Below are 16,641 nucleotides of genomic sequence, written 5' to 3'. Positions count from 1 at the left end.
TTTAAGATATGGATATAAACACTTTACAGGCTTCAATATCATCTTATGACGGATATTTGTGTAAGCCTCCAACTGACAGTTATTCGACATTATTCAGCATTTATAAGTCATTTATATGGTATCATAGCAATTCAGTGGAACAAGAAAAACTTGCCTTGTTACCATCAATTCACTCGCTTCATTGTCATGTAAATGAAAAGGCAAAATGAAATTTATTGGGAGAGCTTTTGGTCCGCGAAGCCATCTCGAGATTCCGAACGATATTTTTTGCCCAGAAGGTTTGCATCAGTCCAATTTTTTCGGTGAAGTCATTCAATTTTTTTGTCGATCCCTTTTATGCTTTTCTTTCACTTAAATGAAAAAATATATAAATAGCGGATGCTCATTGGGGAAAAAATTATGAAATGCTAGTCTATTCTTATGTTAGAACAATTTTTTTTTCATCTGCTTCGAATGAAAATACAATAAAAAACCCGACAACCACATGGACAATGATACTTTTCTTAATGTTATTGTTCAAGTGTTTTTTTCTATATGTACATCATTCAAGTAATGTTCTAGCATTGTGACGTTTTCAGCATGACGACGAAGGTATGGAGTTTGACGACGAATGCCATTTATTTGGTGTTGGCGTGTATGCGAAACAAATGATACTAAATAACAACTCCATTTGAGTAGATCATTTGTTCGATGAGTTTTTATTTCCATTTCGGTTTTCGTTCATATCCATCCCCCCTTTGTTTGGCTTTCGGTTCACATGCAACTCGTGTATGGTCGATTGTAATGAATACAGGTATAAAATAAATTTAGGTTGTTTTTTCTCCCCATTTTTCACAATGTCTTCCAAATAGCAAGCCCATTACCATCCTGTTCACTTTACATCGGTCGTCTCTGTCATCTTTAATAGCTCTTAGTTACCTGATAATAGAAAAAAAAACGCAACAGCAAAAATAAAGATAATAGAAGTTGATAGTACATGCATAAACATGAATATAAATATTTTCTCTGACACACATGATTTTGTTGTTCATCCATCGCATTTTGGCGTCGGCGACGGTGGTGGCAGTGAAGCTCAAATTGAAAATGTGGGGCATCCCAATGAAGGCTTGCTACATGTAAAAAAACAACAAACAAACAAGTAAATGCGCTGTCTACCGCGTGTACATGAAAGACAAATAATTCGCAACAAAATTCTCTTATCATAAATTTTCGTCTCGCCAATGTTCTTCGTTCCATTGGTGATTCATTCGCTTTATATTGTGTATCGTTGATCTCATACATGTTTCGGCTCTCTTTCCTTATTCCTGTAACTCACCGCCACTTACTTGCGCAATACTTGCTGAATCTTCTTCTTCTTTTTCCACCATACATGCACCTCTGTTACCACGAATAAGAATAAAATTCTAAATAAATATATGAGTATCGAAAGTTACGTGCTTTCTTTTTTTCGACTTCGTCTTGTTCATCCGTTCGTCGCATGGTTTCTCTGCCCAAACTTTTGCACACGAAATCGTGCAAACGAAGAAGATAAATCTTAAGTAAGTCTTATTCTCTATTTGCCATTAAGTAATACGTTTGCATCTTCAACAAAACATTCACGCCAAAATGTTAGAGATTATAGCAACAACAGAAAAAGAGCAACACGCTCACGGAGATAAGAGAAATAGAAAAAGAGATAGAGAGAAAGAGAGAGATAAAGTAAGTCTCAACAATGCTACATTATCAATCGAGCGATTGAAATTCATCCGGATTGCATGCACGAATGCCACATAGTATTTACCTCTCACATTTTTCCATAAATTGTTTCCATCGATTATCTGTGTATTCTTCGATGTCGATTATTTTGTTTATTTCCTTCTTCGATTTACTCTCAAATGTATTTTAATTCATTGAACATTTCAATCTCTCCTGCTTTCGTATCTCCGTTTCACTTTGGCAATGTGCCCCACTATGACTAGACCGCATTTTGTTACACATGGCATATAAACAACATTTTAATTTAACAGGAGAACTAGAAAACAACAAGATAAATGGAAATCGAAACAACAAATAAAATTAGATGTCGACGCGTCAATCCGTTTTTATCTGTCTTCATACATTTTCAATTTCAACTAGCATGCACATACGTAAATCAGTATTCGTGAAAACGCAAATTGAATCATTTGAAGGGGTGCATGCAAACATCCCTACCCGAATATATGGCAACGAACCGCCACTACTTTTAATGCATACACACAAACAAAAAATAATAATAGAAAAATGGTGATTTAAACATTGCAAACCACCACATATATTCTACTTAGAATTTAGACGCATGTTAGATAAAATCATAACAACATGTAAATGAAATACACATTTCTTGTTCGCATAATGTTCACTTTGCAGTGTTTTGTCGGCTGCTATCGTGCACAGTAGATAATAATTGAAATGAAGGTATGAAATTTTGCGAACGTCGGAGCGTCTGTGTGTGTGTGTTCGACTTGGCATGATGCCGCACTTTTCGCTTTATTTATCGTCAAACAAGAAAAGCGAATGTCTGTTTTGAATATGATTTTAATAATTTTCTACTTACAACCGAACGTAAATATTCAGATATTTTGACGTGTTCGTGTTGTTGGATTTTTTTTTCTTGCGAATCTTCGAAACTCTTTATTTACTTCTTTGAAAGTTATGTGCGTGTGTGTTGCAAATTGCTTAGATTATTTTATTCGCTAGTAAATTTTTTCTCACCATTTTGCTCTCTTCAGAATTCAATTCGACGAGACGCATGAAATTTCGGCTTAATGATCTTACATCCCCACGAACGAATGTTTTTGGGATGTTTTAACGGAAACTTTATGGATATACTTATGCAAAGCCAAGTTGTCTGCGTCCAATGGCTTAATACATGGTGTGTTATTTTTTCGTTCATGTTACGTTATTATTCAATTTTTCTCATTCTCTCAATGGGAATTCTTTTGCTTGTTCTTTCTACCTCGCCTCCACTCCCACCGGAGAATGAGAAATGGGATTCATGTCGGTGACAGAGATTTAGTTACAACGAAAAATGTTCCAAGTTATTTGCGAAATTAATTACACGCAGGGCAGAGATTCAAGGCGAACAGCACATATTCTAAAATTCACATTCACCTCGATAGAACCTTCAGCATAAACATTTAAATGAAATACTTATGAAACAGAATCGAGAGCCGGAGAAATTAAATGGGAAACATTTTTGAATGCGTATTACGTTGTGTTGTGTCTGTGTAAAGCGAGCTGTTATATTGCATAATTCTTATTAATCATTTCTACATAATCGATTTCGCCCGGTTAGGCAAATATGTTGCCTGTTCGCATGAGCTCAAAATAAAGTCGCAACTATTTCTTCAAGAAAATTGCATCCTCCACATATAAATTGTATTTAAGTCGATTTCAACGGATCTAAAATGTGCCCATATTCATTTGGTATTGACGTTGGCGATGAATCGAAACATATTAAATTCCGGAAAATAATTGAAAAAGTAATCATTCCCGGGCTAAACGATATGGCGGACTTTTTTTTCACTTGTTGTCTTTTCGTTCCATGAAATAGTATCTCCACTTCAGGAAGTATAATTTGCAAAAGAAACATTTTCATAGACTAAAGATGTAGACCGAAAAATGAAGGGAGAATACCCAGCCGGAATATGTCTTTTAGTAACTCGTCTGCATCGGCCCCTCGTACAATTATTTTTTTTTTCTCATCTGTCTCTCTCTCCGTCGTCAATTTAAACCCACTTCGCATTTCATTTCAATTAAAATTCACGTGTCTCAGTGAAATGAAATGCAATCCTTATCACAGTTGTACAATATTTGAATAAATTGTTGCTGAGATTCAAAACCCTTTCGTTAAACTTGTTCATTCAGCCATCTTTTTATGACGTGGGCGGCTTTTTTCATTCCGAAATGTGAAAATTTTCCAACAATTTCGCTATTTAACGCAATAACTGTGTGTGCACACACGCACACATCGCGATAAAAATAAATGGTCAGACCAACAACTCCGACTATATAATTAAAAAAAGAATTCTTATAGCGCTGGGAAAACAAGTGAAAAGCAATGCCCTTAATTTATTCTTTAAAAGAAGGGAATCCATCGTTGAAATGATAAAAAAATAAGGTCACGTTTAAGCCCTGTTAATTTGAAATGCATGCGTTTGCAAAACAAACGGAAGGAAAAATGTTGGACAAATGAATGAAATTCATTTGAGCATGAATAAATGGTCCCGTGCATTGATGCCACCGGCCGTTGTCGTCATTGTCATTCCTGCATTAAACGTTGCCGTGCAACCGAACACACATTTCATCCTAAATCACTGTACGCTTTTGTGTTTCAATTTCGCCTCTTTTTATTTCTCTAGCTTTCGCTCTCATTTTTTTTTTTTGTCTTCGTTGAGCTCCACTTTATTTTCCGTTGTCTTTCCCGCCAATTTCGGAATGCTTGTTTTTTTTTTGTCTGCGTATTTTTACATTTCAATCAATTGACGCATCAATTTCTTCTTTTGTGTGTGCATTTATGTGTGTAGGGTCGGTTACTTTTTTCGCATTGTCGAAAATACCGAAAAATAAAAGCCATGGCTTGTTGTTGCCCTTTTTTAGCTTTGATGAAACGCTCAATTTATTCACGTCTTATTTCTGGTGTTTCATCCAGCATTTGATTGTTATTTGTTGTCTACTTTTGTAAATAACAATTTTCATCTCTATCTCCGAGTGATAGGCAACCATTTGTGCCTTGTTGTTGATTCAGTCCGCTGGATGAGTACATCGAATGTGACAAAATGAGTTTGTCAATTTAATGAATGATTCCGATCGATTGGTCAAATTGGCGATGCGTAGGTTTTTGCTTGACGCACTTCAAATTCGTCGACTCATCACATCGAAATGGGGATGAAAAAAAAAAAGAATGACACGCGCACATAACAAGAAGTTCTGTTTCCGTAACAACATCGTTACATAAGACGGAAATCGTTGAAAGCTATTATAAAAAAGAGAGCCAACGACAGATTAAAAAAAAAGAGGATTGGGTACTAAAAAGCAAATCGCTGTCTAATGAGCGATTTGAACTAAGGCAACAAAGTGCCATACAATTGTTTTCCCATTTTCCACACAGAATGAAGGTAACGACGATAAATGGCATAAACTCCAAAATGTTGGCTCCGCGTCGATTAGAAATTGAATTACAAACAAATTATCGCGCATACTTCCATTGCATGCCATTTGCTTGAAACAGGCAATTATATTCAGGCATCGTTTCTTTTTTGTCATACTTCAAATGTTGTCTCAAGTATTATGATGAGAACGTGCGATGCCAAAGGCATCTAGGTAAATCACTAGTAAGATTGAATAAGAATTTTAATTCACTATTTGCTGTTGCAAACACAAGTTTTAAAGTCGCTCTTGATAACGATGGAAGAGAAGAGATGATGAATTAAGATTGATGACTCGACCATTCAAGATGTAGATTTTTAAGGAAAACATTGATTACATCAAATCCAGATGCTACAATAGAAAATGAATGAAACGATTCTATTCGAATGAGAACCAAACAAACCCAGGTGAAGGTTTCTCCTAATTCAAATTAGGAATGTCATTGTTCAGCATTTTGATGTGAAGATGTGCATTTTTAATGATGTGATTCGAGAGAGTGAGATATGAGAAACGACAGATGAATGAAGATGAAATGAAGAAAAAATTGCACTTTCTGAAATTGCATTAATTCGTTCGGACAGACGGTTTGATCGTGAAACAATCTATTATGCATACGAAAATTTATGTGGAAAAATCCACTGGCAAAAAGGTGAAGTCAATTTTATATTGGATATGACATGAATCTCAATGCCATTCCATTCTTCGGAAGCGAAGAAAGCCTGGCAACGAAAAAAAAAACCATTGCCAAAAGTCGGCTGTATCGTAATCCCGAAAAAGTGTATTGTTATAACATCTATCGTTGTAATATGGCACATACTACATATAAAATACATCACACACGGTAATAATTTATCCAGGACAGACATTCATTTGAAATTCGTCCGCAGGAAGAGAAACGTCATCTTCACTTTTGCAATTCACTCTTTATCCGATCCGAATCCAGTTCAAACACTCACTGTTTCACTCGATTCTTCTCTGTCTTTAACGTGGCGATGCGGTTGTGGAAATGAGATAAGTCGTTCATTGTTGGCATTCTCTGTACCCGAATGCCGTAAAGATTTCACTCTCTCTCTCTATTTTATAACTACCCCCTGATTTGCCAAAAACTCATATATAAGATAAAAATTTATCGCCGTCACATTATTGCGCATAGATGCTTCGCATAATCATACACGTAGATGTTTCAAGTACTGTTTATCTTTGAATGCTGGAGACATTACACGTGTGCATTTCAATGACAAAGTGAATCGTTCATTTTTGACGGAGTTTATTTCTTCCTACGATGCTCTTTTATATTCTCTTTTGCCATTCCACATTCAATTTACATCGAACATGTCCATTTTACGTGTTTCGTTCGGTGCACAGATAAAATGTCAAAAATGAATTCGTTTCATGGATAATTTCATACAATAATCATCTTGACATATTTGAATTGCTCTCTTTCGCTCTCTGATGATCTGATCTATTTTATTCGCTTTGACTATTTTTGTTGCCCAGATTTTATCAAATGTTCTTTCATGCGGTTTGCATCGATTCGCATAAAGCTCAAAGAAAAATATGATCCACTTTTCTCTTTTTCTAATTCAATCTCTCTCTCTCTTCATTATCTTGCTCTCTTGAATAGACCGAGTTCCGCGCTCGCTATGCGTGTTTATGTTGTACATTAGTTTGAATGTATACAAAATGCGAGATAACAATTGAGTCAAAACGATTTGATAATTGCGTACATGTTTTCTTATCTGGAGATTCATTGAGTTTTCGTAGGAGTATGACAGAAAGTTTTTCGTTATTAAAATTGTGTTCGTCTGCCATTGTTTGTCACGAAAGGAAGAAAGATAGAAGAAGAAAGCGGTTAAATCGAGAGTGAGATGCATGTGCACATACATTTGAAAATGTCGTCAATTTGTTAGGGCCGCTCAAGTCATTGTCAAAATCCGTAACATTGTATTTATACATATTCTGTACAAAGAAAACCGGATCAACACACACATGAATACACAATTGAACTAATGATGGTTATTATTTTCGACGATTTTGAAATGTGATGATAATTATATTGCACAAGAAGTTTTAGTTTATTGGATGGATTCAACTAAGGAAAACGATAAAAATTCGAAAACAGAATGAGACAGAGAAACCGAGCGGTTTTTGTCATTTGTCACATTAATAAGCAGGAAATGAATAGAAATACAAAAGGGAGAAATATAAGGGATTGTGCAATGGATGCTGGTTTGAAAGAAAAACAACTTATTTTCACGGCATAAATATGTGAAAATTTGCCATGGATGGATTAGGATTTTTGGCAATTAATTACAAGATTATAACCCAAAAATACGGTCAATCCACTAAATAAGTAGGACAAATTGGGTTTTATCTACAATTCATTTTTCGCTTGTGTCTGTCGCATTTTGTGTCACGCTTCCATAGCGAATCGCTTTTGTCATTTTTCTTCGAGCTTAATGGTGCTTGATCCAAATGTATGCTTTCATCTTGTGCAAAGACCAGCAAGAAAATCAAACAGAAAAACCATAACACAAATAGACAAAAGGGGAGAACGAACCATAGAAACCATACCATTCGAACATCAAATATTAATGTGAAACTTCTTCAGTTTATGTTTGGTGAGATAACAAAATAATTAATACTTGATTGAATTGAAAAGAAAGCGGGTAAGCGATTTGGCATCGAATATAAAAGACCTACATGTTATTTCTATGCTCTTTTTTTGACTGAAACTTTTTCGATCGAAAATGAATTAAATTACAATCGTCGTATTTCTTCAGTCTCACTCTCACTGTGAAATAAATGACTGCACGCAAAAGACCTCAAACATAAGTGGTATGATGCGAGTTTTTCTGTTTAATCTCATCTCAAGCGTGTCTCAAATTTTTTGTTTCTTTTTCGCTGTGTGAATGTGTGTGCGCTTCAGCATCGCATGTCTGTTTTCATATAGTTTTGTCATCGTCAAAAAAAAAAAACAAACATATCTGCCTAAAGTAGCCTTTTGTGGCGCCTTTGTTAGCTTTTGTTCTTTGCCCAATTCAATTCCACGTTTTTATTATTCTTTTTTTTCTTCTTTCTTTCGTCCATTGTGCTATTCCATCGACGTCAACTAATGTGGATATTTTCATTTTTCATTCTGTTACGTTTGAGGCATTAGAATAACAAGCAATAATAAATACGGAAAAAAAGAAGTATTCAAACGCCAGAAATCGAGAAATAGCAACAAAAAAGCTTTTGCGTTATCAATTTGACGCACACGCCAATTGAGAGGAAAATAGATTCGTTCTAACAAAAAGAAGTGTGAAAAAAAAACATTCCAAACAACACAATAGATTGTATGTGAATGTATAGAACAAAGCAAGCGCACTTTCTTTGACCAAAAGCAGTTGCCGATTTGTGTTTTTGCTGCATGTGTGTGTATGCTTACGTAGCACTGTATTGTCATTAATTGATACAAGCAAAAAGTAGAATAAATGTTGAGTATTTTATGTCCATCGGATTACAATGCATTGCAAATTGAAAACAAACATGAACCAAAGAAAAAGCGTAAAAGCTTATCTCTACACGGATTTCTTTTTTTGGAAACATTTGCATACGAGTACCAATGACGGAATACAGAGAAAAAGCAGATTCATTTGCAGCACTTATCTTCTATTCTTGTGCGAAATGATACGTTCAATTCAATTGCAACGTGAATTTCTTGCCTCTTTTTGTTGTCTTTCTAACTTTTTTCGACGAGACCTTTGTGTCAGAATGTATAGGACATCTATTCATCAAGAGCACACTTGGCAACAATTGATTACATACACTCTGTTTTCATCGTACATTTTTTTTTGCTTTTTTTTATTTCGAAATGAATATAATTTTGACGTAAATGATTCCATTTGTATTTATTTGTGGGATTTTCAACTTCACAACCATTCTCTAACAAAAAATGTTTTCACTTGATTTCAGGGTGATTCGCCATTTGGTAAGACAGAAGCTTATATTAAACTGGAGCAACTTGGAGAGGGTTCATACGCAACGGTCTTCAAAGGATACAGCAAGTAAGTTGAATATACAGAGATTGTGTTTTTTCCTTCTTCTCCCGTTTTACAATGTGCTTAGCCCATTTATCGGCACAAGATTTATATGTGTCGATGTCATCATTTTTGTCGTGTGCGTTCGCTTTTCTTTCTTGTTTCTCGAATAAATCATGTAATGGAATGAAATATTACCGCAAAATTCAATATAAATATCCGTGTTTTGCGGTATTTGGCGTATGCACAACAAATTTCGACCAAAGAATTTCACGTCCATTCTATTGATTTTCATTGGCGTCTTTTTATCATTATTTTTTTTTCTTTGTTTATTTTCTTTCGTTCTCTATCCGATGTGCTTCACCTGCACATTTTGCTTTGAAAAAAAAAAAAAAAAAAAATACCACATCGAACAGAAATGGCATACATATTTTATCTAGCGTAGGTTAGCGTGAATTTCCGTGCATTTTCTTAGCAAAACACTTGCCAATCTGTGTCAATGTGCCACATTATGCGGTGTATGTAGTGCGCATTGCTCCGTTGTATAAGAATCAATATTTTCGAGAGAAGAATAAATCCAATGTGAATGCCAGACAACAAGGATGTTATATGTGTTGCAAGCAACTTTTAAATGAACGACCCATTCGAAGAAAAACCACACACATACATATTCTCAATTTATATGAAAACATACTGTGATTTATAGTGTCTTAAGTAGAGTAAAAAGTAGAAGAACGTCTTAGCATCGTTTCAGCATTCGAATGTTTGTGAAAAATCTTTTACAAATAAATTTGCGCAAAAGAGAGCATTTAGCTCTTATAATTCTATTAGTTGGACTACACAATGTGCATGGCAAATACACTTCGCTGAAAATCGCTTCCAATCTTATTGAATGCAACGTTTTGTGGGATTATAAATCTCGATTTTCAAATACTTTTTCGTCGATTTTTTTTTTTTTTTATTTCGGCCACTTCGTCAGCATTTTCTTCGATATGGTGATCGAAAAGACAAACTTATCTACGAGAGAGAGAGAGAGAGTGACGAAATGCTGAGAGAAAGATTGTAGACAAGTGAAAAGAAATCTTTAATCCTTGGCAATTCGTTGCACTTATGCATGCATCATCATGGCAATTTGAATAGTAGAAGCACATAAAATAGATTTTCTCGTGAAAAACTTTTTTCAATTTTATTTCTATGCTAGTTTTTCTTTTGGTTCTCTCTTCTTTCACCATATGCACACACTACCAATGGTACGATACGAGTTTTAAAGTGGAAAAATTTTCGATTGAAAAGATGCGAGTTTATTTAAATTGTGTAAAATAGCGTTGATTCCATTGTATGGATTCCTATATGAAAAGAAAAAATGAAATTGAACAAAAATAAAACGTCAGAGGAGATGTTTGAATTTAAAGCAGAATGCCCATTTCCGCAATTTGAAGTGAATGTGTTGATGGATGGTACAGTATACGATAGTCCATGATGATGAACAACACAATTGTAATTTCCTTGACGGAAGAAAGTCTTCTTATAGTTGCCGAGAGAATGTCGTCACTTAAAACTGTGGAACCAATGTTAAATGAGATGAATAAACGAAATAGCCATTTTTTTTCTCTCTCGCATTTTGTTTCGATACACTATTAATCGGAAATTGATTTTTTTTCTCCATCACATCACACATTTATTAGTGCCGTTCAGTCAGCATGGGAGACTCGATGATTCTCTTGCTAAATTAAGCGCCTTGCCATTGATTTATGATGAATAACATAAAGGGTTTTGCATCTCACGCATTATTCAAATTCTACACCATCAATTGCAAAGAGCAAAAGAAAAGCAATGAATTGAGTCATCGCCTCATAATAGTCCTATCATTAACCTTGTTGCATTGACGCCAAGCCATTTTACTTTTTATCTACATTTTTTTTATTCGTTCATTTTCTCTTTTCTACATCTTGCTCATACTTTGTCGGTACTAAAGCAATTTTTCTTCGAGCGTGATATTGCACTGTTATTCTTCATTGTTATTGGTGTGGCAAAAGAAGAAATAGAGAAAAATCACAAATTAAATAACGCGAATTATTTGAGCGTGAAAATGAGAGTTGACGAACCAAAACAAAAGCCACACACAGCGTACGAAAACCAGAAAAAAAAGAACCGTACGCTTACCAGCACCCAGACATATTCTTGCATAGACCAAAATCGTAGTGTATTTGTCGCTGTTAACAATTTATCAATATGATATATGGTTACCAATTCGTTTGCAATTTTACCGTATAAATCGGCAGTAACGAGTCAAGCAATGTAAGTCGATTGGTTCATTTATCGATGATGTGAATGCGACTGACATGGCCTGTGGTACGGTTCTTGTATTTCATCTATATGGATACATTGATGTTAACATTGATTCGACACTGTGGTTTATGCAACAACACAAAAAACACAAGTGAAACAACAAAAACCCAAAGCCAATGCGTACAATCATTGGCGAACATTGGAGTGAGAATGCATTTATTGCTTGAATTTATCCAAAGATCGGTTTCGCTATTGCGCGGGTGATAAATAACCGAGTATCTTAAATGGCGCCAATAAACTTTGTGCTCGGTTCTCTTTTTTCTATTCTCTCTTTATTTTCACTGCTATGTAACCATTTACCAAAGTCTTCTTGTCGCTGTGTAAGAAAGAGTAACTGGAGTTTTTCATTTATTTTCCCTGATTTGCTGAGCGAAAATATTCGAGACTATAGTTTAACCACAATTTATGAATATGAGAAAGTTCACAATGGCTTTGAAGTTGACTCCGTAACGGCAAATAAAATAACTAACTGCCATTCGGCGAAAATGTATGTATGTGGTTATTCGTTTTTTCAAGTGGAAAATGTAATCACACTAAACATTTGAAAAAGTTTGAAGCAATTTATTTTTAGTTTTATTTATTTATAATTGTTGACTTTTGTTTTTGAAACGAATAAAATTGCCACTTGTTATTCGTTGAAGTTCAGTCACATTGAAAAATGCTATGCATATATTTATACTCTACGTCGTATACGATTTTTCGTCTCTTCCATTCTATTTTAGTTTGACAAACCAAGTGGTTGCACTCAAGGAGATTAGACTGCAAGAAGAAGAAGGAGCACCGTTTACAGCAATCCGTGAAGCATCGCTGTTGAAAGAACTGAAACACTCGAACATTGTTACATTACATGATATTGTTCATACCCGCGAAACGTTGACATTTGTATTCGAATTTGTGGTAAGTAAAAGAAAACATTTTTAAATAAATAAATAAATAATTTATTCGAATAAATCGCATGCGATAATTATCGATTATATTCATGGCAGAATACCGATTTATCACAATATATGGAACGACATGCGGGCGGCTTGGATCATCGAAATGTTCGGCTATTTTTATTTCAATTGTTGCGCGGTTTATCGTACTGCCATAAACGGCGAGTGCTTCATAGAGATGTAAAGCCACAGAATTTATTAATTAGCGAAATAGGTGAATTAAAGCTTGCCGATTTCGGATTGGCAAGAGCCAAAAGTGTTCCCAGTCACACATATTCTCACGAAGTGGTTACGCTTTGGTATCGACCACCAGGTAATTTGAATTTGATGAACACACAACCGTTTTTGGCTCAATATTTTTGCATTTTACCAATTGGCTATGAAGTCCGGTTTGAATGCAATATTAATTGGCTCAACAACGGATAATAAATGAATGCACGTGATGTGAGTGTTTTATTTACTCTCGTATTTCTTTCTTCAACACTCATCTAGACGTATTGCTCGGTAGTACTGATTACTCAACGTCGCTCGATATGTGGGGTGTAGGCTGTATATTTGTTGAAATGATTACAGGAATGCCAACATTTCCTGGTATTCGTGACACATACGATCAATTAGATAAAATTTTCAAACTACTCGGCACACCGACCGAAGATACATGGCGTGGTGTAACACATCTACCAGGATACAAACCACAGAAATTAGGTAATACAATTCGATTCAACATTCGGCCAATATCATCAAATTGCATATTGGAAATTAATTTATTATCTCTATCTCTGTTACACATCCTACAGGATTTTATCGTCCACGTAAATTAGGCCATAGTTTTCCACGATTGTATGATATTGTTGAGGGTGAAGCGATTGCTACCTTATTTTTACAATTGAATCCAGAAGAACGAATGGGTGCTGAAGATGCATTGAATCATCCATATTTCACACCACTACCACGGAAATTGTTCGAATTACCAGACGGTAATTGTCTAATTAATTCATATTGCAGATTATTGCATGCCTGCTTCCGTCCATTTTGTGGATGCAATCCAATTGACAATTTAATTCAATGCTCTTTTCTTTCTCGTTCACACAAACACACAGAAACATCAATATTCACCGTTGAAGGTGTATATGTGTATCCGGAACCAAATCGACAAAATAAATGAAAATTAATGCACGGCTTGTCATTGGATGGCGTTCGATATTATTGTTAAGAGACAAACAACACACAACGGAGATCAAGTGACAAGCACTTGTAATACAAACACCGAACAAATACCAACCATTGCAAACCGAACCTAGGGACAACAACAACAGAACACTGATTTTGCGGAAAACAGGAACATTTATTATAATTTAATGAAACAACAACAAAAAAAAAGAACCTACAATGATCGTTTAGTCTTATTTTCTATCATTAGAGAAAATTTTATTGAAAAAAAAGAAGAAAACAAATTTACAATGAAAAAATTATTAAATTGACATACACATAAAAGAAATCGAACGATGACACAAAATGGTATAGATACAAAAAAAAATTAATTGTGAGAATCAAAATGCCAATCGATAAGCGCCATCAATACAACTAGTTCAGCAACATATAGTGACAAAAAAAACACTTAAAATATGATGAATTAAAAGAAAATCAACAAACAAAAAATCACTAAAAAAATTTAAATAATTGAATTATATAAAACTAGCATCAATAACACTAAACTATTAACTAAAAAAAAATTTGGACAACCAACACATTTAACTAAATCACAACTAAATAAATAAACATTGTAATAGATCTAAAACAAAAGAAAACAAAACAAATTATATATATTTAAATGAAGAGACGAGAAAATGAAACGCGTTTAATTATAAAATCGTCTCATCGTAACACTTCAAATGAGCGCAGCGGCTTCGTACATTTTGAATAGCAATTTTGTTTAAACGAAGTTTGTAAACGGAAGTATGGAAATGATGATTTAAAATAAAAAGCTAATCAAAGTTATATATGAATGACGTCCACTTTTTAAGTATAATTAAAAGAAAACTAAAGAATGAAATTCATTTCCAATCTTTTAGTAAAAGTTATTCGTCCGAAATTCGGCATTTATTTCATATTCGTTTTTGTTTTAATTTGATGAAAAAAAAAACATTTCTTTTTTAGAATAATTCCTCAGCGCACTCGTCCAATGCCGTTTTCATTTTAGCATTAATAAACGATGATAAACCGTTTCGCGTGCGCCCATTTGAATATGTTGCCGACCAAATATAAAATGTTGAACGAAAATTGAAATTAAACGAACCACAATATGCATTTACACATGCATTCAATTTGGTTGAGTACATTTACGGGCGAGTTTAATCAAAAGTGAGGTGGATATGCTTGTAGAGAGAACTAAATGAAATGAAAACCGACAACCAGAATCATAGCTTCCGGCGGTGGCGATCCAAGAGAGATTAATTCCAAATTTCCCAAAAAAAATGTCAAGGGGTAATTTGGTCTCGCAAAAATAAATAGATGGCCTAAAAATAACCCAGAAAATCGGAAGAATATCTCCCATTTCGAAAATTGATGACCAAAACAGGTCTTGTCACTTTTGAATTCATGACAATTTTTCGCACATTTTGTAAAGGGGAAATTTCAAAATCCGCTCTCCAATGGAGGTAATCCTACACCTCGAGCCACTACTCAGAAGCTATGATCAGAATAGTAACATCTAATCTATGTAAATGAATAAAAAAAAAGTTGTGTGATTTTGATATTGAGAAAAAGAAAACAAAAAATATTATTGTAAATGAACGAAAGACAGAACGAGCGAAATGGAACAGAGAGAGAATGGATTGAAAGAGTGAGTGAATGAATAATAAAAAATAAAAATAAAACTTAAAAAAATTTAGTTGGGATTGTTTCGTTTTCCTGCATTAAATGAAAAAAAAAAAAAAACAAATTAATTATTATCGTATTTTGCGCAGTTTAACTGAGACTTTTAACGTAAACATGGTTTCCTCTTATATTTTGTTGTTCACACATAATTGAACAACAAACCAAACTTATACAGTTAATCAAATGTTCTGTTTTGTTTTGATTTTATTTTTCTGTTTAAATGTCGAACGATAATCGTATATCGATTGTTTTTTTTTTTATGTTTTCTTTTTCGATGATATTTTGAATTTTCTTTGTTTTTATTTCGATTTTAGTTTTCTTTTATTAGCATATGGCAGAATCATTCTGGTGGAAGTTGAGAAAGACTGGTTTATTATTGTGTTGGAATAAAAGTGCCATTGCATGTGTTATTTTGACAATTTTTTAAGCAAAAAAAGGAAAGCCTAGTAGATTCGGAAGAAAATAAGTTTTTTTTGCTCTACAGACTTTAGATGAAAAAGTTTATCGAAATTTACGCTTTTTGTAATGGTGGTTAATTCATGCCACCAATCAAATCATTCAAAAAATATATATATAATGCTTTTTCATAGATAAATAACCAGCAATAGTTTGTTTTTTCATACAATAGCTTAACAATTTTTAAACATCAACTTGCCAAATCTAAAGTTCTTCTCTTTTTTTTATACATGAATTTCGTTAACTTCATTTCCAATGCAAGAAATATCAAATAAAGTGCAATTCATTCATTTCCTTTTTTTGCTATTCGACGTGACTGTGAACCAGATTCCAGCTGAGGATAATTTGGACTTCTCATTCGTGTGAAAAAAAAAAATCATATCGAACGTCAGTATCCGAAAATCCGAATTGGGACAAAATTTATATGTAATTGTTCAATTTTCTTGGCTCAAAATGCATTTCCACATTTCACATCAGAAAAAAACAAAAATCTTCCAATTTCATTGAAAATTTATATCGTTTTTTTTCTCTAATTTTCTTCCACTATTTTCCACTAGCATTTCCATTCTGCTGAGCATCATTCACTCTTGCTTTAAATTCACTGTTTTTGTTACGTTACATCTGTTTTCATTTTTTTTTCTAAACAAAAAATAAATAAATACTAATATTTTAATATAAAATGTGATATTTAAGGAGAATGAAACAAACAGAAAAGTTGAAAAGAATTATCGAAGTATTTTATATGTATAAATCAGAATAGAAATAAACGAGATAAAAGAAATTTAAACGTGAAAATGTTTAAAACAATACACAAACTACAAAATATGCGTACGAAG

General features: G+C 33.8%; 1 protein-coding gene across 5 annotated transcripts in view; it reads left to right on the top strand.

Annotated features, from left to right (window-relative positions):
- LOC116337842 (cyclin-dependent kinase 14) overlaps window positions 1-15,785 on the top strand; it is a 160,504-nt gene extending 144,719 nt beyond the window's left edge. For all 5 annotated transcript variants that reach the window (XM_031762769.1, XM_031762770.1, XM_031762772.1 and 2 more), the window contains 6 exons: window positions 9,124-9,215; window positions 12,260-12,434; window positions 12,524-12,785; window positions 12,965-13,177; window positions 13,270-13,449; window positions 13,573-15,785. In XM_031762769.1, coding sequence (XP_031618629.1) covers window positions 9,124-9,215; window positions 12,260-12,434; window positions 12,524-12,785; window positions 12,965-13,177; window positions 13,270-13,449; window positions 13,573-13,637 — 987 coding nt within the window. In that variant the 3' untranslated portion in view covers window positions 13,638-15,785. The remainder of the gene's footprint in view (window positions 1-9,123; window positions 9,216-12,259; window positions 12,435-12,523; window positions 12,786-12,964; window positions 13,178-13,269; window positions 13,450-13,572) is intronic.
- Window positions 15,786-16,641: the final 856 nt, after the last annotated feature.

Source organism: Contarinia nasturtii, unplaced genomic scaffold (assembly GCF_009176525.2).
Source record: "Contarinia nasturtii isolate CC-2019 unplaced genomic scaffold, AAFC_CNas_1.1 Cnas_scaffold_285, whole genome shotgun sequence".
Taxonomy (NCBI): domain Eukaryota; kingdom Metazoa; phylum Arthropoda; class Insecta; order Diptera; family Cecidomyiidae; genus Contarinia; species Contarinia nasturtii.
This window is presented reverse-complemented; position numbering and strand designations above follow the sequence as displayed.